The sequence below is a fragment of the Rhipicephalus microplus genome, chromosome 8 (genome assembly GCF_043290135.1).
Source record: "Rhipicephalus microplus isolate Deutch F79 chromosome 8, USDA_Rmic, whole genome shotgun sequence".
Classification (NCBI taxonomy): domain Eukaryota; kingdom Metazoa; phylum Arthropoda; class Arachnida; order Ixodida; family Ixodidae; genus Rhipicephalus; species Rhipicephalus microplus.
This window is the reverse complement of record NC_134707.1, coordinates 57650889-57673538: the sequence shown is the minus strand read 5'-3', so window position 1 is coordinate 57673538 and position 22650 is coordinate 57650889. Positions and strand designations below refer to the sequence as shown.

At 48.7% G+C, this 22650-nt stretch overlaps 1 protein-coding gene across 4 annotated transcripts in view; it reads left to right on the top strand.

Moving 5' to 3' along the window:
• Nucleotides 1-22650, top strand: part of LOC119165449 (uncharacterized) — a 61031-nt gene that overhangs the window by 23257 nt on the left and 15124 nt on the right. For all 4 annotated transcript variants that reach the window (XM_075871895.1, XM_075871894.1, XM_075871896.1 and 1 more), the window contains 4 exons: nucleotides 15697-16047; nucleotides 17135-17209; nucleotides 20418-20570; nucleotides 21725-21955. In XM_075871895.1, coding sequence (XP_075728010.1) covers nucleotides 15697-16047; nucleotides 17135-17209; nucleotides 20418-20570; nucleotides 21725-21955 — 810 coding nt within the window. The remainder of the gene's footprint in view (nucleotides 1-15696; nucleotides 16048-17134; nucleotides 17210-20417; nucleotides 20571-21724; nucleotides 21956-22650) is intronic.

The window sequence follows — 22650 nt, the reverse complement described above, 5'->3', positions numbered from 1 at the left end:
ATTTGTCTGCTTCAGCCACACCGGCAAGCAAGCGGGAGTGCCCCTCTCCGGCAGCTGTCGCCTCGCCTGGCACCGAGTCTAAGTACAAAGTCGTCGTAAAACCTCGTGAGTGCTTCGATGTATCAAAATTGTCAAATCGCCTCCTTCAGTCAGCCTTCGACACCTGCCTCAAAACCACCGCGTTTCAAGGTTTCTCCATTCACCATCCCACCAACAGCGTATCCGTATGGGTGCGTTCGCTAGCAGACGTTGACCGCCTCACCCACCTGCAAACTCTGCCAGTCACAGCTGATTGTACTGTACAGGTGCAAGCGTACTTGAGTTCCGGCTCGGACTTGCGTCGGTATGTGGTCTCTGGGGTTGACCCAGGGGAATCGCCGGAGGGCCTTATCACTGCTTTGACCTGCTCCACACACAAGATTGTAACAGCTCGTTATATGGGCCGTGGACGCACGTGCCTTGTCACTCTCCAAGGGCCTCGAACGCCACCAAGCCGCATTACGTACTATGGATGCATCCTGAAATTTCATGTGTACAAGCCCGGTGTGGTACACTGCTATCGGTGTTTTCGTACCGGTCACATGCGAGATTCTTGTCCCCAACCCGCAGACACCTCCATGGAGTCCGTCGAGACGCGCACGTACAAATGTGGGCTCTGCCAAACGGACGATCATGAAATAACGTCCAAAGATTGTCCAGTTAAACAGAAGGCTCTCAAAGCCCGTCGCCAACGCAAGCGCCGCCAGCGTTCGGTGACACAAGAAGAAAGGGACGCCGACATTCCGACTAGCAACCGGTTTGAACTGTTGTCCCCCTCCGAAGAGGACACACCAGCGTTGGTAGAACCTGAAAATGCTTGCTATGAAGTCCCCACGTACAGCGACGCCGTCAAGCGGGGCAAAAAACGTGTTCAGCAGCCTGCGAATACGCCTAAATTGAGCGTTACGGGTACAGACGATCTGGCGAAGCTTGACCAACAGATACAGCAGCTCCAAATGGAAGTCAAGCGCCTCGCTCAACGCAGAACCCATCTCGCTCGACCCGCTGGACCAACTGCGATGCGCGGTACAGACGTGCCGTACGCTGCTTCTGTGCCTGAATTATCCTGCGCAAGCGCGTCAGCACCAGTCAAGATGACTCCGGCAGAGCTCCTCCACTTTGTTGCCCGGCAACTGCAAGAGCTTTCAAAGGTGGTGCTCGCCAACCTTCCACCGCAATGACCACTCCTTTGAAAGCAACGCGCCACCACTGTGTCCTGCAGTGGAACTGCCGGGGACTTGCAAATAAAGTTGGTGAGCTTCGCTATCGCCTTGCGCTGGGGAAGCTCCCCGCTTGGTGCCTGCTTCTACAAGAAACGAATTCGCTTCCACGCATCCCTGGATTCACTGCGTATGATTCCCCAACCATCCCTGATCGACGCTGCACCAATGCGTTGGGACCTCCAGGCAAGGCTGCAGTGTATGTTGTGACTACATATCCTCAAACGCAGGTTCCCCTGCTGCAGTGGTGTAACCAGTGGCAAGAAGTGGTGGCAGTGCTCGTTAGACTTCCGCGTACTGACGTGATTGTGGTTTCAGTTTACGTGCGTCCGTACAGTGGCAGCGCTCCCCGACTGCGTTTGGGGTGGCTGGCTCACCTGCGTCAAACCTATCCTGGGTGCCCAGTACTAGTTGGGGGAGACTTCAATGCACCTCATCAGTCGTGGGGCTACCCTTCTTCCAGTGCTAGAGGCAACATCGTGCTAGACACATTTACAGACGCGCACTTTGTCCTTCTGAATGCCCCGGCTACTTCTACACGTCGGTGGGATCATCCCTGTGCTCCACCTTATGCGCCCGATCTCTCGTGGTGGTTGGGCATGTGTGACGTTTCGTGGGACCTAGAACCAGACTGCTGGGGGAGTGATCACCATCCGTTGAAAATTGGTTTGGCCGCGTATAACCAGCGCCGCCTCCGACGTCGATGCTACACAACCAACTGGGACTTATTCCGCAATGAACTGAACGACTCGATTGCTGATACATCGTCTGATCCATTGCAGGTGTTAACCAGAGCTGTACAAGCCGCCACGCAGTCAAGCTGGGTAGAGGAGAACCGACCACATCCAAATTTACATCTTCTGCGTCTGTGGGCAGCACGCCGTCGTGCAGAGCTGGCCTTAAACCGAGATCCGGCAGCCGCTGAGCTTCGTGATAACCTCAACAGACTCACCGCTGCGGCGCGTCGCTGCGAGAAGCGTCTCGCCCGCGAACGGTGGATGGACTGGTGTGCGTCACTCGGTCCATCGTCTTCAACCGCCTCAATATGGCGAACGTTCCGGAGTATGGAACTAGGCGCCCGTACGCCGGACCCAGCGGCCAGTGCGTGTCTGTCTTCTGGATGCACGCCAAGCCAGTTCGCTCCAGAAATAGTTAAGGCTTTCTTCCCGGCCTACAACCTGGCCCCACCACAATTCGACTGTCCGTGTAACCTGCCTCCGGAGGTTGGCGTGACTCCCAGTCCGTCGGACATCGAAGGCATGCAAGCGCCATACACGATGGCGGAGCTCCAGGCAGCAATTGACCAGGCAAAAGTACGCAAGGCACCAGGACCAGATGGGATCTCCTATGAAGTGTTCAAGAACATGGATGGCCCTGCACTGCAGTGGCTGCTGGACACGCTTAACGCAGTCTGGACGACCGGAGGGCTGCCTGAATCGTGGAAGCATGCCGAAGTTGTGCCGATACCTAAGCCGGGAAAGCACCCGAACAGCCTCTCTAATCTTCGGCCGATTGCTCTAACGTGTACGTTGTGCAAGCTTCTTGAACGCATGTTGGCGTCGCGCATCTCCTGGTGGCTGGAAAAGCACGCCTGGTACCATCCGGCCCAGATTGGCTTTCGACCGCACCTGGGCACGGAAGATGGCCTAGATCATTTGACGTCCATGGTGCTTGTGGGAAGAAGATCAAGCAGCATTCGAACCCTTCTCGCCATGGACGTTCATAAGGCCTACGACAACGTCAGCCACTCTGCGATCAATCACATAATGCAATGGCTTCAACTTCCGCCTCGCGTCTGCGACTTTGTGGAGTCTTTTCTGGCACACCGTACCTTCTGCATCAGAGTAGGCAAGGAACGAACCGGACACTTTGTAATGAAGCGGGGTGTACCGCAGGGCTCGGTTCTAGCCCCGATACTCTTCAATATTGCCCTGTTGCCCCTCGCGTGGCAACTAGCACGCATTCCAGATGCCTTCTTCCTCCTGTATGCCGATGATTTGACTGTGTGGACACTACATCCAGACCTTCAACGCCAGCAGGAGGCACTCCAGAGTGCTCTCGACAAGGCGTCGGACTGGTGTGCGCGCATAGGACTGACACTATCTGCCACGAAGACTGCATTCATGTCTATCACCAACAGACGAGGTCGCCGTCGCCTCCTGCAGACGCCGATATGTTTGAGCCTAAATGGCCATACCCTCACCCCTGTATCCACTATACGTGTGCTCGGGGTCGAATTGGACGCATCTGGCTCTGCGAATGCGTGGGTTCGCTCTGCTCGCCGGAAGAGTGCTAATACCCTCCATCTCATTCGTCGCATCTCTCAAAAGACGGGGGGTGCCTGTTCTCGAATGGCCCGTATCTTGGTGCGATCAATCCTACAACCTCGGCTCGTTTATCAAGCTCAGTTTCAACGACTGACTTTGAGAGACTGGGACTTGCTCGAAACCGCCAACCGAGATTCCATGAGGGCGATTACATGCCTTCCCCGTATGACACCTATCACGACCCTCCAGGCGGAAGCGCAGCTCAACACCATCGACGAAATTGTACACCAGCGTCGAGTCGCTCGCTACCTAAAGAGTCAAGCTGTTCCTGCGGCGGCAGCTCTAGCTCACTACTATGGTTCAACGCTGCCACAGCCTGACGCACCCGTGGCAGAAGTTCCACCATGGCTCAAGGCACAGGCCAGTGACAACCGACCACTGACCCGCCTGCGACAATCCACCCGACAAGCGGCGCAGGAGGGCATCGTCACTACCACCGAGAACTCACTAGCGGTATACGTAGACGCAGCTACCGATAATTGCGTTCTGCACACCAGTCTCGTATGCCCCGCGCAACCTGAAATCCAACATATCTGCTCTTACGTAACAGAGGCATCGTTCCCATCCGTATTAGCGGAGCTCACTGCTATACGGGACGGGTTAACAGTTATGATATCCAAAATGGATTCTTTGTCACACGATAAATTGCTTGTATATACGGACTCCACGCAGGCAGTTCGAGAGCTGCGAAAAGTGACCAGCTCCATCGATATAGCCTCCGATATACACCGACTGATCCACTCATGTGCCTGTCCTGTCCGCGTTCTGTGGACCCGCCGGTCTGCACCGGCTCAAGTGGAAGCAGATGCCGCTTGCCATCCAGCGACTGTTCAACACCCGCTGCCTCTACTTCGTTTGTCCCCGAAGGACAGCTTGCTTGTGCACAAAGAAACCCTCCGGCGCTCCACGCGTGCTCTCATTCCTCCGCGTGGATCTGACCTTCCCGGCGGCTTAACTCGCCGAGAGGAGGTTGCGCTCAGGAGGATTCGTGTGGGCGCCGCCTTGACTCCTGCAATCCGGGCTACATGGACATCTGGTGCACAGCCTCCCCCAACGACGTGCCCATTCTGCGTTGCCCCAGCCACAGAGGCAACGCTTGATCACCTATTGGGAACCTGCCCGGGCCTTCACCAGGCTCGCACTCGCCACCTACGCGGCCTTCACCACCACCCCGGCCGACCACCTGACTTGACGCGCTGGACGCACGGTCCACTGCATCGACAACTCCTGGCTTTCATACAGGAAACAAAACTTTTCCTTTTTATTTAACTGATGCCGTAGGGCATACTAGCGCCAATAAAAAAAAAAAAAAAAAAGCAAGTGCCCAACCTACCTCCTTCCCGTGTATGATAATGTATGGTAGCGTAGACAAAGGACACGGACAAGAGAAGGCACATTCAAGACAACACAGCGCTAGCTTTCAACAACAGTTTATTACACACAGATCCCCCTAGTGTATGTGCTCCACCACGCCATTTGTCATGTGCGTATCTCACAACCATGAATTATAACTGTTATAATTCATGGTTGTGATAGCTATGCACATGTGATATTTCAAGGTCATTCCAAGGGAGAAAGGCCTTTTGTAGAGTGAGATGATTAAATGAATTAGTCTTTTCGTAAATGCGCATGAAGGTAAACTGATTAATAAACGTTGTGACCTTTAGGGGAGAGGTTGAAGCTGTAAAAATGATGACGGTGCGTTATAGATGTATTTATGAAACAATGTTAGCAGGGCAATATCTGGACAATTATGCAAAGGATGACAACATAAGAGTTTAATTTGCGTGACGCTTTTTATAGTCTTAACAACATGAAATGAAACGTGCCGCCCTATTTTGTACAAATTTGACTTTTTTGCTTTGATATTTTTTATGGAAAGACCAAATGAATGCTACGTACTCAAGCTGAAGTTGTACAAATGTTTGATATGCTAGTTTACGAATATCATTAGTAGAATGATGTAACTTGCAACGATTGTAGCCCAAAGATCTGGAAGCATTGATGCAAATGTACTCAATATGAGTTCACCATGACAGGGTAGAAGTTAGATGAACACCAAGGTATTTATATTCTGTGTCATACAAGATAGTTGTGTTACTTATATGGTACGTAAAGGTAGATGTAGTATGCAACTAAAACTAATGATTTTGCATTTAGCAACATGTAGGGACTAATTCATATTGTCACGCGCTAAGAGCTCGAACAAACGTACAAAGGGACGCGACTGTCCAAAATCTCGGAGACAAAGAAGGATGTCTCCGCTGGCAAGGGTTGCTTGTTTTCGTCTTTCTCGTTCACCGGCACAGAACTGACCCACTGTTCACTGGCACAGAACACCAGGTGGCATTACTCCTCCTCCCAAGAGAGCATCGACCCTATGCTCAAACAAAAGTGTGCACAGCAGTGGGTCGAAGTAGGTAACATAAAGAAACAATAAACAAATTAGTGCACGAGAGAAAATGCGTCCTGGGCCCGGCAATCGGAAATAAGCGGCATTCACTGTTCACATGAAGAGTTCACTGGCACAAGAAGAAAATTCGCATCACCGCGTAAAGTATCGTTTTAGGCGGACTACGTGTGCAGTCTCTGAGCGTGGTAACCTGCGCTGGGATGATGGTGAGCCTCCGTCTGGAACCACTTCGTAGTTCACGTCGCTCACACGTCTGAGTACTTTGTAAGGTCCAAAGTACTTTCTTAAGAGTTTCTCACTGAGACCTCGCCGCCTAATGGGTGTCCAAACCCAAACTTGGTCACCAGGTTCATAATTAACTTCTCGATGGTGGGTGTTGTACCGCCGTGCATCTGCGCACTGTTGAGTTCGGATGTGCACACGGGCCAGTTGTTGTGCTTCCTTAGTGCGCTGAATGTACTCATTGATGTCGGGGGCTAATTGGTCGAGCTTGTCGATGTCCTCATATGGAATCATTGCGTCCAGCATAGTTCTAACATCTCGACCATAAACGAGCCGGAATGGTGTGAAGCGTGGTTTCCTGCGTTGCAGTGTTATACGCAAATGTTACGTACGGCAGGATGTCGTCCCACGTTTTGTGCTGCACATCCACGTACATAGAGATCATGTCAGCTAGCATTTTGTTTAGCCTTTCTGTTAAACCATTACCCTGAGGGTGATACGCAGTGGTCTTTCGATGGGTTGTGTAACTCAACCTGAAGATATCATCCAAGAGTTTCGCTGTGAATGATGTCCCTCGATCAGTGATGACATATGACGGGGCGCCATTCCGTAGCACAATTTGATGCATAAAAAAAACTGGCAACTTCAGATGCGGTCCCTCGTGGCAATGCCTTCGTCTCAGCGTAACGCGTCAAATAATCGGTTGCGACAATAATTCATTTGTTGCCAGAAGAAGACAAAGGAAACGGGCCTAGGAGGTCCATCCCCACTTGTTCAAACGGTGTACGAGGTGGATCGATTGGTTGTAGATGGCCTGCAGGCTTTAAATGTGGTGTCTTGCGACGCTGGCATTCACGGCATCCCTTCACGTAGCGTTTGACACAGGCAGACATTTTAGGCCAGTAGTAGATTGTCGCACCCGATCCATTGTTCTCGAGTAGCCCAGATGGCCAGATGTGGGCTCGTCGTGGCAAGCTAATAAGACGTCATCGTGGAGGGCTTCAGGCACGACGAGAAGATGAGATCTGTCACCAGCACCGGCGTTCCTTTGTATAAGACGCCATTTCGTAGGCAAAATGATGGCAACGTTTGCGACATCGGACGAGGAATGGGCGCAGTGCCACCTTCTAAATGATCTATAATCATTCTTAGATTGGCGTCATTTCGTTGATGCGACATCAGATCCGGTCCGCTGACAGTTGCCACGAAGGCACTGTCCTCTTCTGCGCTAGTACTGGCGAATTGAAGAGGTGCTCGTGATAGCGTGTCAGCGTCTTCGTGCTTTTTGCCTGACTTGTACACGATGGTGACATCAAATTCCTGAAGGCGCAGACTCCATCGTGCTAATCCTCCTGAAGGGTCTCGTAGATTGGTCAACCAGCACAAAGCATGATGGTCAGTCACCACATTAAATGGTCTTTCATAGAGATATGGCCTAAACTTTGTAATTGCCCAAATGACTGCGAGACATTCTTTCTCTGATGTGGAATAGTTAGATTCTGCGCGAGACAGTGTGCGACTTGCGTAGGCTATCACCCGTTCAACGCCATCTTGTCTTTGTACCAAAATAGCTCCAAGACCAATATTGCTGGCATCAGTGCGTACTTCAGTGTCAGCATCTTCATCGAAGTGGCCGAGCACGGGAGGGGAAGAGAGCCGGTGCTGTAGTTCCGCAAAGGCAGTCTGCTGTTCGTCAGCCCAGACAAATGGTGTGTCATCACGCGTGAGGCGTAATAGTGGCTCCGCAATGTTAGAGAAATTTTCAATAAAGCGCCGGTAATAAGCGCACAGACCCATAAATCGTCGAACACTTTTCTTGTCAGTTGGAGGTGGAAAAGCGGTGACGGCAGCAGTTTTTTCAGGATCAGGCCGAACACCAACGGCGCTCACGACGTGGCCAAGAATCTTTAATTCTTCGTAGCCGAAATGACATTTCTCGGGCTTGAGTGTGAGATCGGCCGATCTAATGGCTTCGAGCACATTCCGAAGGCGACGAAGATGCTCGTCAAACGTTTCTGAAATTACAACGACATCATCGAGGTAGACGAGACAGCTTTTCCACTTGAGGTTTGCCAGGACGGTGTCCATCATTCGCTGGAATGTGGCTGGAGCAGAACAAAGGCCGAAAGGGAGCACTTTGAATTCATAAAGGCCATCCGGCGTTACAAAAGCGGTCTTTTCCCGGTCACGTTCATCGACCTTTATTTGCCAATAACCGCTCTTCAAGTCGACGGATGAAAAATACGTCGCGCGTCGCAGCTTGTCCAGAGAATCATCGACTCTGGGCAATGGGTACACGTCTTTCTTTGTGATATTGTTCAACTTTCTGTAGTCGACACAAAAGCGAAGCGTGCCATCTTTCTTTTTCACAAGAACGAATGGTGATGACCAAGGGCTTCTTGAAGGCTGTATAACGCCATCCTGAAGCATTTCCTTAACCTGCGTTTGAATCACGTGCCGTTCGGTTGGCGAAACACGGTAAGGCTGCTGCCGTATGGGATGCGCGTTGTCGTAGGTGATGATACGGTGTTTCGTTATCGGTGTTGGACGTATTTTTGAAGAACTTGCAAAGCATGTGTGGAACTCCAGCAACAGCTCCCTCAAACGCTGCTTGTTCGCGTCAGAAAGCGTTGGATTGATGTCGACGCTGCGGAAAGGCGCTTCAGCAGTGCCGATGGCCTCGGAAGTAAAACACTGTGACATTGGCGACTGGGTCGGCGTAGGCGATGACAGTTCCAGGAAAAAGGTGCCGGTGCTCGTAGCTGAAGTTTGTGACAAAAACATTGCAGTGATCATCACGAAGGTCGACAAGGCTTCTCGCTACGCAGACACCATGAGACAGCAAAAGCGAGGGATTGCTTTCTACGACTGCTTCACCGTGCATCACTCCGTCCCACGCCGCCTGAACTACAACAGTTGCACGGGGTGGTAACGTGACAGCGTCGTCGACGACGCGAAGAGACACTCGGGAGTGGCTGGGGTCGGCGTAAACTGTTGTGGCGTTTGTGGTCGCGAAAGTGACTAGACGCTGTCGATTGTCAATTATAGCACCATGCTCCCTGAGAAAATCCATGCCAATGATCAGGTCTCGAGAACACTGCCGGAGAACGCTCAAACTGGCAACAAATGTACAACCGCGGACTTGCAGTCTTGCCGTGCACATACCGAGTGGCGTGACGATATGCCCGCCAGCTGTACGAATTGGCATTCGGTTCCAAGGCGCCGTTACTTTCTTGAGAAGGGCGGCCAGCTTTTCGCTAATTATGGAATAGTCCGCACCAGTGTCCACTAAAGCGCTGACTTCGCGACCATCTAGCAGAACAGGAATATCTAAGGAAACTCTTCCGCAATCAGCCGGTGGTGTCGTCGATGCATCGTCGGTATCTTCAGTCCGCGTCGATAGGGGGTCTTGAGCATGACCAGTCTGAGCGGCCTTGCCCCTGAAGGTCCTTGAGCCTAGTTTTCCCGACGCAGGCTAGGTGACCGGCCTTGCGCCACGCCCGCATAGGTGCGATGATTCGGCGGGAACCACCGCGGTGATGGAGAGCGTGAGTGGTGCCGAGATGTCGATCCGCGCTGCTGAGCAACGTAGTCAGCGATTTCCGGAGGCCGCTGGCCGAAGCTAGGAGGTGGTGAGTTGGCCGAAAAACCACGGAGTCCCAGCTCTCGATAAGTGCACTGTCGGTAGATGTGCCCAGGTTCACCACAGTGATAGCAAAGGGGACGTCGATCGGGGGCCCGCCACACGTCTGATTTTCGCGGAATCGGTCGGCGGTCACTGAGGTACGGGCCCCTTGGACTGCCTGAAGCATGGCTGGGGCTGTGGTATAAGGCGGAGTGAAATGTGGTGCAGGTGGGCGCAGAGTTTGATCTGCCGGAAGCATGGCAGGGGCCGCGGTGGGAAGCGGAGGCAAAGGTGGTGCTGGCTGGAGCAGAATTTGCGCATACGACATGCGAGGGAAGTCATTTAGGGGCCGCGGCTCTGTCTGACAGGACGGTTCTCGTAGTGCCTGCTGAACTTCATCTCGGACGATGCCGGACAAAGAACTGACTGTGGACACCGAGGGTACAGATAACTTCTGCAGTTTTTCGCGAATTACAGAGCATATGAGCTCTCGGAAGAAGTCGACGTGGGTTCCAAAACCACCCATGTAGTCTGTAGCAGAAGCAAAGTTCACTTGTCGCTCGTACGTCTGGGTTCGTTGCCGAAGCGTGCTTTCAATCAGGACGGCTTCAGCAAGAAACTCTGACGTAGTCTTTGGGGGGCTGCGTACAAGACCACCGAACAACTGCTCCTTCACTCCACGCATCAGGTATCGCACCTTCTTCTCTTCCGGCATGTGAGGGTCGGCTCATCGAAAAAGACGCGTCATGTCCTCAACATACATTGCTACGCCTTCATTTGGCATTTGCATACGGCACTGGAGTTCACGTTCAGCTCGCTCTCGGCGATCGGGACTTTCATACATTTCGAGAAGCCGGCGTTTGAAGTCCACCCATGACGTGAACACACCTGCCCGGTTTTCGTACCAAACACGTGCCCCGTCATTCAAACTGAAGTAGACATGTCGGAGCTTGTCTGTGTCATCCCACATGTTATGAGCGGCAACGAAGTCATAGTGGACTAGCCAATCTTCAACATCCTCATGGACAGCACCATGAAAGGGATTCGGCGTTCGTGGTTTGAACAGTGTATATTGCAGTGGCGTTGCGCCTTCCATACCTGCTCTGTTGGAGCCGCTTGGGACGGCGCTGCCTGGCAGGGTGTCTACCAACCTGGAAAACCTGGAAAAGTCAGGGAAAAGTCGGGGAATTTCTGAAAAATCCGGCCAGGTCATGGAAACTGACTGTAGTCTTTCAGATCGTCACAAAAATATTCATTAGCATTAATCAAAGCTTTAAAAATCGCTCCTTAAACCACACAGAACAGCTAAGCAGAAGCATAGTTAAAAAAAAGCAGTGCATAGCTGGCGCTTCTACTTTCCGAGTACAACGTTACTCACGCGCATAAAATTGTGCATGTTTGTCTTGGCCGCGATCTCGGCTCGGCTTGAGGGTTTTCTGGTTAGGCTGGAAGTGCCATCAGCAGAGGGCAAGGTGCACAGAATATGCGAGTCGTAATTATTTTTTTACTGAAATGTGTAGTTTACAGGTGCGTAAATTGGACTGGGATACAAAAACAGTAGTAGAGCAAATATGGTAATCCAGATCGGATCCAATCCAATCCACATATCAAGATGCCTGGGCTGCAGCCATATTGCCATTCTTCTTGTGATGCCGTGAGCATGCAGTGAGTTGCTATGCCTCTTGCGAAGAAGTGTTCGTTTAACCCTGATTGGGTGAACGCGGAAATATCCGAGCACGCCTCATGGATTAGAGCAGTGCCGAACGATACAAGTAAGGCTCACTGTGCAGCATGCCAGAAGACTTTCTCGCTTAGCAATATGGGCATCGCTGCTGTCTCCAGTCACGCTGTGAGCAAGAAACACCTAACTGCTGTGAGCATTGTGCAAAGTGCTTCCCAGACAAACATCCGCGCGTTTTTCGGTGCTGGACCCAACTTGCCGTGTTCCATGACTGCTACGACTACGAGTGAATGTGTATCGACTGTGCCAAGTACGAGTGCTGAAAGCGTGCCTGCTAAACCGGTGGCCGTCGCGCCTGACGGGAAGGCATCCTTAAATGGGTTTCTGGTCAAAAAATGTGTCACGAAAGCAGAAGTTGTTTGGTGTCTGAACACTATAGCGACCCATAGATCGTTTCGTTCAGCAGCAGCGTCAACGGCGCTTTTTCCCATCATATTCCCCACGTGCGACGTCGCGAAGAAGTTGCAACTTGGTAAGGACAAAGTTGGCTATACAATTTGTTACGGTATAGCCCCGTACTTCCGAAACAGGCTGCTATCAAAGCTGCATAGTGTCCCACACGTGGTCGTGGCTTTTGACGAGTCCCTGAGCAAAATTGCTCAGAAAGAGCAAATGGACGTTTTGATCAGGTTTTGGGACCCAGCTGACGACGTTGTCAAAACCCGCTACCTGACGTCCTGTTTTTTAGGACACACTCGCGCAGAAGATTTAGCTGCCGCTTTCAAAAAGGCCACTGAGAACATTGAGCCGGCAAAAATGCTTCAACTTTCGATGGATGGTCCAAACATCAATTTGAAGTTGTTGAAGTCGTTGAAGCAAGAGTTTTCTGCGTCTGATGGAAATCAGAATATTGTGGACATTGGAAGCTGCGGACTGCACGTTGTGAGTGGTGCATTTAAAACAGGCCACAATGTGACAAAGTGGAACACAGTAGTGTTTCTTAGAAGCTTGTACAATTTGTTCAAAAACGTCCCTGCACGCTGAGCCGACTATGTCAATTTCACAGGGAGCATACTGTTTCCGCTAAAGTTTTGCTCAGTGCGCTGGCTGGAAAATGGCAAGGCTCTTGCTAGGGCACTGCAAGTCCTCCCAAATGTGGTCAAATATGTTGAGCATCTCAAGAAAGAAAAGAAACTTCCAGCGTGTGGCAGCTATGCTCATGTCGAGACGGCTGTGAAAAACGAGATGCTGCCAGTAAAGCTGGCCTTTATGCTTTCAGTTTCAGAAGAATTGGAGCCATTTCTGGCTGAGTTTCAGACAGAAAAGCCGATGCTACCTTTTCTTGCAACAGCACTGGACGGCCTGTTGCGGTCACTGCTGGGACGAATCGTGCTAAAGGAAAAGTTGGATGCTGCAGGCACATTTTGAAAACTGATAAAAATTGATCTGGAGAACCCAAACAACATCATTGGTATAGCTGCCTTTGACATAGGCCTTGCCGCCAAAAGTGAGTTGCGAAAGATCACTAAACCATCTCACACTGCGGTGGTAAGTGTCAAAAAAGAATGCATCTTATTTATTAAGGCCTGTTCAGCAAAGATAATCGAGAGATCACCTCTGAAATACAAGCTGACAAGGGGGGCCAGTTGCTTAAACCCAGCAGTTTGTGCCGCTTCTGTGTAAGCTGGCCAGAAGCAGCTAAACATTGCACTTGAAGTACTTATAGAGCATGGGCGCCTTACAGGCCTACAAGGAGAGAGAGCAAGTAGATCATATGTACAAGTGTGCTCGAACAGCACTGCACAAGTGCGTTTGCGAAAATTTGATCGTGCAAGAGAGCGCTTGGAGAAGCTGTGGGTGGAACTCTGTGCAAGTTCTCATGAAGAGCTACTGCTGTTTGTGAAGATTGTGCTGTGCCTTTCACATGGAAATTCTTCGGTGGAGCGGGGATTTTCAGTGAACAAGGAATGTCTTGTGGAAAATATGAAGGAGGAGTCACTTGTAGCACAAAGGTTAGTGTACGATGAGGTGTCTGCAGCAGGTGGTGTTGCATAAGTTGACGTAACAGACAAGATGATAGACATGGTTCGAAGTTCCAACATCAAATGGAAGGAAGACCTGGAGAGGAAAAAGAAGGAACGGTTGGACGTATTGGATGCTGAAAGGAAAAAGAAGAGGACTGCGGCTCTTGTGAAAGAGCTTGAATCAAAGAAGCAAAAACTGATGGAAGACACACAGCTTCAGGTCTCCATGCTGCAGCAAGAGATTGAATCCTTGAAACAGTGAAGGCATTGCCGATGCAAGTAAACAAGCTTTTCTGTTTGTCGAGGGACAATTATTGTGTCTTTGAATATTTTATTTATTGTAAAAAATGCTTTCAGACAAGGGAATGCAATAAAGCAGCATGGTTTCCATTTTATATGAGCGCCTCATAATTTCTTTTTACCGCTCAGGAGTTTGTTTTCTAGTGCGCAGTTTCTTCCAAGCAGACGTACCAGTCATGGAATTTGCTTGAAATGGTCATGGAAAACCTGGAAAAGTCAGGGAATTTGGAAAAATGTAATTGGTAGACACCCTGCCTGGAATAGTTGGGGCCGTCATCTCTTCTGAGAGAAGTCTGAACTCAGGGTCCAGTCCACGGATCCTGCGGCTAGCACGGTGAACAGGCGTAACCACCGGTATGGGGCTGGAGCTTCTTGTACTGGGAGGGGTTCGGTGCATAGGGTACCCAGCACCTCCACCAGTTGTCACGCGCTAAGAGCTCGAACAAACGTACAAAGGGACGCAACTGTCCAAAATCTCAGAGACAAAGGAGGACGTCTCCGCTGGCATGGGTTGCTTGTCTTCGTCTTTCTCGTTCACCGGCACAGAGCTGACCCACTGTTCACTGGCACAGAACACCAGGTGGCAATATTCTTCACGAAAATTATGTACAACCATGTCGTCAACCAGCATGTCTAAAGTCTGAGCGCTTTTCAATATGGTAGCCGAGCAGTATCAAAGCTGCCATAATCGCTACGAATGTTTAACCTCTTATCAGTACACTTGGACCTCAATATAATCAATTATTGGTTATAAAAAAGTAAGTGAAGAATGCTTTGTCATATACGTACATACACAGTGCTCCAACTAGTATATGTTCATAACGAATTATTATCGGTTTTACTGCACTGCGCAACTGCGTAGACAAGACACATGTAATCAAAAGTTCGATGAAAGTTAGCCTGATCAGGTATCACAGTGAGAATGAAGATGCTGTCGCTGACCAAGTTAAGGTGAAAAACCAAGATGTTTTGGGGCCCATACAGGTTTTTAGATCATGCAAATACACAATGTCATAAAGGTGGTATAGCTTCCGAAACATCTATTTTCGCCTTAACTTGGTCAGTGACCACATCTTTAATCTCGGGCAAGCTAAACGTTGAATTATGAAACTTTTTTTTTTCATGAACACTCAATGCTGATAGTGGGCTCGAACTATACACGTGCAAGTAGTCTTGAGTGCTCTAGAAAACTGAGCGTTTCAGTCTCGGTCGATACCGTGCATCTCGCACAGTTGTTGCCAAAGTACAATAGGCTTTGTCGTGCTAAGCAGACTGAAAGGGCAATAACCTCCACCAGCTAGGGCCAGGTGTATATCTGGCATGCAATGTGACCAGAGTTCTGAAAAGCCATTTATAACTCATCTGGTGAGCTGGAATTCTATTAATGTTTCACCCTCTCACCCCTGAGCAAATTTGTACTCGAGCCTCAGTAGAACAAAATCTCATCTGATACAAAATATGTGAAAATTTGTTGTAAATGTGTGCAGCCGAACCTACACATAACAAGTTATGGCACATATTAAATATTGCGGGAATCCCCTTCAATATATGTTCGATGTATGCACTCGTCTCATTGTAATAAAGTTGCATCATACATAAAAATAAGTTTGTTATATTCAAAAACTCCTTATGAAGGTATTCTTTATTTACTTCATTATAGCCGGTATTCCGTTGTATCTGGGTTCGTTATATCAATGATTGAGTCTATCTCTGTCAAGACTATTCTTCAATACAATTGATAATTCGTTAAATGCATGTTTGTTGTATGGTGGTTTGAGTGGGTGTATGGTGTTGAAATAAGATAGATTTGAGCAGAATGCAACCGCCAAATCTTTTACCTCCCAGGTGGAAGGCCTCCAGCGCACGCTCGACAAGGTTGAAAACGAGAAGTCCGAGCTCAAAGCTGAGGTGGTAGAGCTCAAAGCCGAGGTGGTCGAGCTCAAACAGAACCTCGCGATGGCCCAGCAAAATGCCCAGCCGCCAGTGCAACAAACAGACACCGGCAGCATCGTCACAGCTTCAGGTAACGACGCCCTATCGACTACGCCGGTCCTGTCTTTGAGCGTCGAGGCGAACGGACCCAGCGACGACAGCAGGGCGGCCTACTTCCTCGACGCGGCGAGAAAGATCTATGGTGTCCGGGCCAAGCTCATTAGGCAGATCTGGGAAAACGAGACCATCATTCGCACCAGCGTGGTGAGTGTGTATTTGTGGCAGTGTGTAATGGACAGGAAGAGCAACGTTCCAGATTTTGGATAAGCTAACTCTTTTTTTTTTTAACTCAAACCAGCATTGCTTTTGCTGCAAAATTCAGTAGAGCTCATTTTCTGTAAACGCCTGTGTGCGTTTCAACCGAAGCTCTTTAGGGCTGCTTTCAAGGGGATGACTTTCAATCTGCGATTCCCAATGCGGCAATGGGATCTTAAATGGCGGTCACATGTCATTTCACGTTGACGTCTGTTTCGTTTTAGCACTTTACTGTAGCATGTGTGGTCGTTCTTGTTGGCCGTTGCTATGCGGTGCTATGCTTGCGGACAACTTTTCTCGGCAACGAAGGGAAAAGCTACGGGGGCGAGTCTGCTGCACGTGCACTCCTCCGAGAAGTAGTCCAGCTTGGCTCGTGTTTCAAGCGACGTCTGTGCTCGAATAATAACACTGCATAGCATTTGCTTTATTGTGAGTGGAATGCAACGCAAGCCCCTTCGCCAAGTCGTCTGAAATACCGGAGCGCGACGAGCTCTCAAATAAAGATGAAGATGCCGTTTTGACTATGCAGTGCACGTAAAACATGGCACATTTTAACTCGTCCAAAAACTGGAAATGACACTGCATGAAGAAAAAAAAAATTGAATATCTCTCTAATGCATGCTGCATCTTTTTATAAGCAGAATACTGTAGAATATAATGTTTTGTTTGTGTGTGTGTGTATGCGTGCGTGTGCGTTACTTTTAGATGAAAAGCTCTGCCGCAAGCCGCGAACTGTGTGCTACAGTGGCGGCACACGCCCTCTTTGGCTCTGTAATGTTCCCTTCATTGCCAAGAAAATGTTGTCCGCGAGTATGAGCCAGTGAATAGAGGTCCAATGTCTGACGTAGAAGGAAAACGCTGGTCGTTGGCGTTTAAGTAGAACGTCTACCATGCACACACCAAGCTAGCTTTGCTGGCCCGGTTTTCAGTGTCAAGAAGGGGCTTCTGGTTTTTTTAATTGGATCCACTTGGCCACGTCAGTGTGTAGATATCAACTTGGGGGGCATGTTTCAAAAATTTGAAGCGTTCTTTGTAGGTGAAGGAGAACTGGAAGCAGCAGATGGCGAAGACTGTCAAGGTGCTCCAGGGCTGCAATGAAGACACCCTGAAGGTGAGCGTGTGCTTTGACCAAGTAATGATGGTTCGCCGCGAAAGCCTATATGCGGGACGTTGATTTCGACACGTGCAGCCTTTGCGCGTGTCCTTGCACTGCCACCGTCGGGGCAATTACTGTAGAGACTTGTATTAAACGTACGCCCATGTAAAGGTTGCACCCATAACTGGTCATCCAAGTAGTAGATGAAAAAATGTCGTAGCATATTCACGGAGAAAATGATGATGAGAGGGGTGAAGTGTCCATGTGTACGTGCTTCTGCACGTCTGTCAGTCTGTCCTTCCTTCCGTCCATGCTTCTGTCTGTCCTATTGCATACACACTTCTATTGCACCAACGCCGTCTAGGAACTGAGACAAGAAATGGTGATGAGGCAAAGCCATCTGTTAGTGTTCAGGAGATACTGCCAGTTACGCCTGACGCGGGACAGGGTTATATCAAGACTAGCTTCGCCCTTAAATAGAAGTATACCTGGAATCCAGTGCAGCGTGTTATCCTCTTGTCAGTGTGTCCTTGTGCTAACAGTGTACTGTCCGGAATCCATGCCCTGTGAAAGCAGATGTCTAGCAAAACAGTGAATAACCATTTTGACTGAGACTGCCCGAGCTGTAATCATTATTATTGTCAGCTTATCTCATGGCCCCTACAGGACGAAAACCTCTCCCAGTGATCTCAATCTCGCTCGGTCCTATGCAGGCTGATTGCATTTTATGCCTGCAAATTTCTTGACTTTGGCCCTCTATCTAAAATGTCGGGGCCCACAAAGCGAAAAATTTGTCATTAACCATCAGTGGTGTCAAAATGCGTGGGATCAAGTGCTGATGTATTGGTGCGGTTGATGGCGTCGCAGCAAATGTTGCCTCATGGTGTGATCACGTCAAGTGTTGTGGCACCACATCATGCCAAACATCACGTCGCAATGTCATGCGGTGCTAGAATAATCACGACAGCCATTTCACGGGGGGATCGTGACGTGTCAAAATCGCACGATGTTCACACTTGTAATTGAATCGGTCACGATGTTCCAAGAAATCGACAGAGCTGCGTTGCAAACAGTCTTGAGACCAACTACAATACTCGCGACAATTCAAACTCTTATACTTCATACTTGCGGGTAATTCAAACAAAATTACTTTTTGGTTGGCCCTCTGTTCTTTCAATGTATTTAAATTAATTCAAACTCTAATTCAGCCTCTTAATTCAAACACCACCATTCGGTTAATTCATACTTTTTGCAGTTCCATACCAGAAAATATCTGCTGCTTCCCCACTACTATTTAAAAACTTGCCTGCTTATATAATCCTAACAGTCTAAAAAGTGAAAATTAAGCACCTCAATCCCTCAAGGAAAAAGGCTTTGCTGGTAAACGAATCTTTGAAACGAAGAGCGCACATGTTAAACCATGATGCTTCTCAGCTGGTATAGAGAGCTTAGTGCTGAAGGCACATACCTATAGCAAAGAAGCAGTTGGCAATTCAGCAGTAAATCAGCAATAAGTCGGCAGTAAATGCCCAATAACCTTGCGAACCTTACATCTCTGCTTTTTGTTCATTCCGTGCAGTTAGGTTTCAAAAATTTTTAAATGTGATAAAATCAATGCCTAATCATGAAGAAGCACATGTATTTGGGACCTCTACGTAACAAAGCTATAGCTGGGTGTCGACAACCTTGACTTTTCGCCACGAACAATCAAGGAATTTTGCCCCAAATTTCGTCATTTTGGCGCGAGCATTGATCTCCCGCGTTTGCCCCGGCGACCCCCAGGCAAAAGCAAGTGCACGTTATTGCGCACGGGTGTGCGCCAGGTGGGCAGGCAGGCCTGCGCCCCATGAGCCGGCGCTGCCGTTTGTGCTGCCGCGGCTGCATGTGTGGGTAATCCCTCTTCTCCCTGCAAACAAACAAAAAAAATAATGCGCTGGCATTGCCACGCTTTTAGTTAGCCTCACATATTCGTCGCATATGCAGAGCGCTTTACGGAATAGTTTTACATGGTATTCGTGTTTGTGTCCGTGTCGTTCGCTCTTCATTTTTAATGCCGTACGTGCGTGCATAGTTTCCTTGCGCACGCATGAAGTGGTTCCTGACGACGTTCAGCCTTTTTTTTTTTCCAAGTGCTTACAAATGTGGCGTCACAGATTAGGCGCTGATGGGAACTCTCCGAGACCACTGTGACAACGAAGTATTTTCGGAGGTTAACTCGTCAGGTGCTTTTATTTTGCAGTGCGCCGCTAGTTCGCGGGACCGTATCCTTTGCGGTTAGCCGATTAGCTCTGGCTGCAACACGAGGGCACGTGAATGCAATGCATGAATGCGACAGCAACAATCGTAATGGTATACAAATTAAAGCTGACAGCCAACTCTTTTGAATCCAATATCGCAGAACTACGAAACGATGGTGTAAGCAAATATGGCCGCTCCAGGGGGAAGTCCTCTTTTCACACAGTCTCTTCACGTTCTTCACGTTGAAGGCGCACTGATGTTTGCCAAAATAGCACGCGCGCCAGCGATCCCGCCCTTAAAATCAAAGTCCACCGTTGCTACACGAGCAACGTACCCCCCTCCCCTCCCGCATCTTTTCATGCTCCTTCCAAGCGATAAAGATGGGCCAGCTCATTTCATATCTACTTCAGCAGTGCTCACGCACTTTTACCCGCTCGTAAAAGTTACGATGTGCGGGGACATGTTATAAATTTGAACTTGTTACGGAACATGGCGGGGCTACGGCAAAAATCTCCTTAGTGTCCATATAATTGCAATAATGACGCAGTCTTTAAGGCTAATTGAGTGCTTTGGGTGAGTTCTGCCTTCAGTTCCCCTTTTGTTCATTCTGTGCATTTACTTTTCGAATTTTCCTACTGAAGCTGCATGTAACGAAATCCTCTGTATAGCGGATTTTTACAAGAATTTGTCAATTTCTATATATCCAAGTTTAACTGTACAAGCTGCAGAAAGTTTACCGAAATTTGCTACGTTTGCATATTTCCCCAAATAATATTTGCTAAGCAAGAATTGCTAAACAAGAATGCCTGAGTAACATAATAATACCCCCAAGCATAAGCTTTTTCGTGCTGCATCGCTGCTAGCAGAGAATGCAGTTTGACAGATGCGCGGCTTTCTTACCCACAATTAGCATATACAGCAGCTCATCGATCGATTAAACGCCCTAACATGTTGTTTCGCTTTGCTTTTTCTTATACGTCTCTAGGAGTCCGAGCGTCTGGATCACTTCCTGCAAACCCAAGCAGCCAAACGTCTTGCTGCAAAAGAAAAGCTGGAGGCTCTTCACAACGAGCGAAGGCGAAACTTCGAGTGCAGCAAAGACCTCCTGGACGAGGCTTCCGCTGCCGGTTGCTTGGAGGTGAGTGTGCAGCTTGTTTACTCGTCACTAGGGGTGCGTGAATATGAAGTTTTCATGGTCTAAGCCAAATCAAATGAGGAAAACCAAGCACAAATTAAATATTCTTCGTTAGAAATACTCTAGTAAAACCTCAGTGATACGAATTGCGCTTTCTCAAAAACTACAGTTAAACACCTTTATAAGAGGCATGCTCCGAGCAGCAATTATTGCCTTTTATATAAGATGTCACTCATAAGCAGGGGACCTAGTATGCATTTCTTTATCGCGCCATATCTTACTGTAGGCACACCAGTGTCACTTATACCCATTTGTCTCTTATATCAGTGCATCTTATAAAGGGGTTAAACTGTATTCGCAGCATCAAAAAACATAGATTAGATGCAATTATCATGTAACCAAAAAGCTCCCGTGCTGTTCCATTTGTTTTCAAGACTACATCGACAGACAGGAGTGATTGGGTTGCCAGTAATGTTTTGGACTTGAGTGATCATACTAGTAAATACATAGTGTGCCTGCGTATATGTACTGTGTTTACTTCCATAATGAACCCACTCCCCACTTAGATCCTTGAAAGAAGAAAAAAAAAGCATCAGCGCCCCAACACACGAAACCAAGCATGCTGCACGCACATTTTTCGTCGCCTTAGCTTGGCATATTTAATAATTTACAGACTGAACAATGGTGACCGTCTTTCTTAAATCAGTACATCGATATCCGCGGCTCTATTCCCGTCACGAAAGTAGCGATGTTCGAAGTCGGGAGTTGTAGAATTTAGGACGTCTGTGGTAAAAAAGTCTGCTGTACGGGATTCCCGACCACCTTGCTGGCCTGACATTTAGTCAATTATATCCAAGTGTTTGTTGTACCAGCATAATGCCACCAATTAGTATGTAGTATGTGAGTGTCTATTGTAAACAGGTCCACTGTAACGAGGTTATACTGTAAGGAGGTTTAATTGTGTCTGAGGCACCTACATCTTTCGTACCGTTTGATACCTGCTAATTTGACGGGCTCTTAGTAATTCTGTGTTCTTGCCTCGCTCGGCAAACACGCCCTACCTTTTATTGGTTCATCTCTGACATTTTCATGGCATTGTCTAAATGAAAAATACCCATTTGTCCTGCCCCGTGTAAATCTTAATTTTTCCCGCGTAGGCTGTGGAAGCGGAGATAGCTGAGCTGGAGCTGGTGGTCGAGCGAACGGAGATGCAGGGTCAGCGACAGATGTTTGCCGAGCTCGCCGAACTTCTGTGTCAGAAGTGCAGTCACTGGGAGGACCTGAACAGCGTCGCAGTTCCCCACTTGCGCAGCCTCTACGTCATCCTGGAGGCCCGCAACTGCTGCAGCTCGGACCAACGGGATGCCCACGGAGCCGTTGTGAAAAAGGTGATCACGTCATGGCACTCTGCAGAGGACTGCATGCTTGAACGAAAAGCATTCTTTTTGTTCAGCTTACAAGTAGCGATGTAAGAAATATCAAATATTTTTCGTATGGTACGTGCTATGAGATTCAATTCGCACTGGAATAGAGTTGTACTCCTTTATAAGAGGCAGGCTCTGGATAGCAGTTCCTGTTTTATACGTGAGATGTCTCTCGTGTATGAAAGCAGGGTTCCCTGTATACATTTTCTGGAGAAACACCTATTTTTGTGCAGGCACACTGGCATCTGTATTTATTATTCCAATTATTCAAGCTTTCCCAAGAAAAATACAGTCAACACTCGATTGGCACTGGCCCTTTCAGATTTTCTATATGCTTCACACCATTACAACCTCGCATTGCAGCGAATCTGCCTTTCAAGCTTTGCTACAGGTGCAAATGTATTGAATAAAGAAAGCCCTGGTTCCAACATGGAGATGATAGATTTGGCAGAGGTGGGAGCTTGAACCCTTTAAAGCCAAGTGTCGCGAATTCACGACATACCGATAAACTTCTAGCAAGCAAGTTGCGAGATGCCTGCCGTCTTTAATGCCGGCTGTCAAGTACACTAGCCGGGAACGTAGCTTTCAGCATGGAAAATCTAGCGCTGTCTTAGGTAAAGTATTCTATGCTAGAAGCAAATGTTATGTAGCTGATTGTA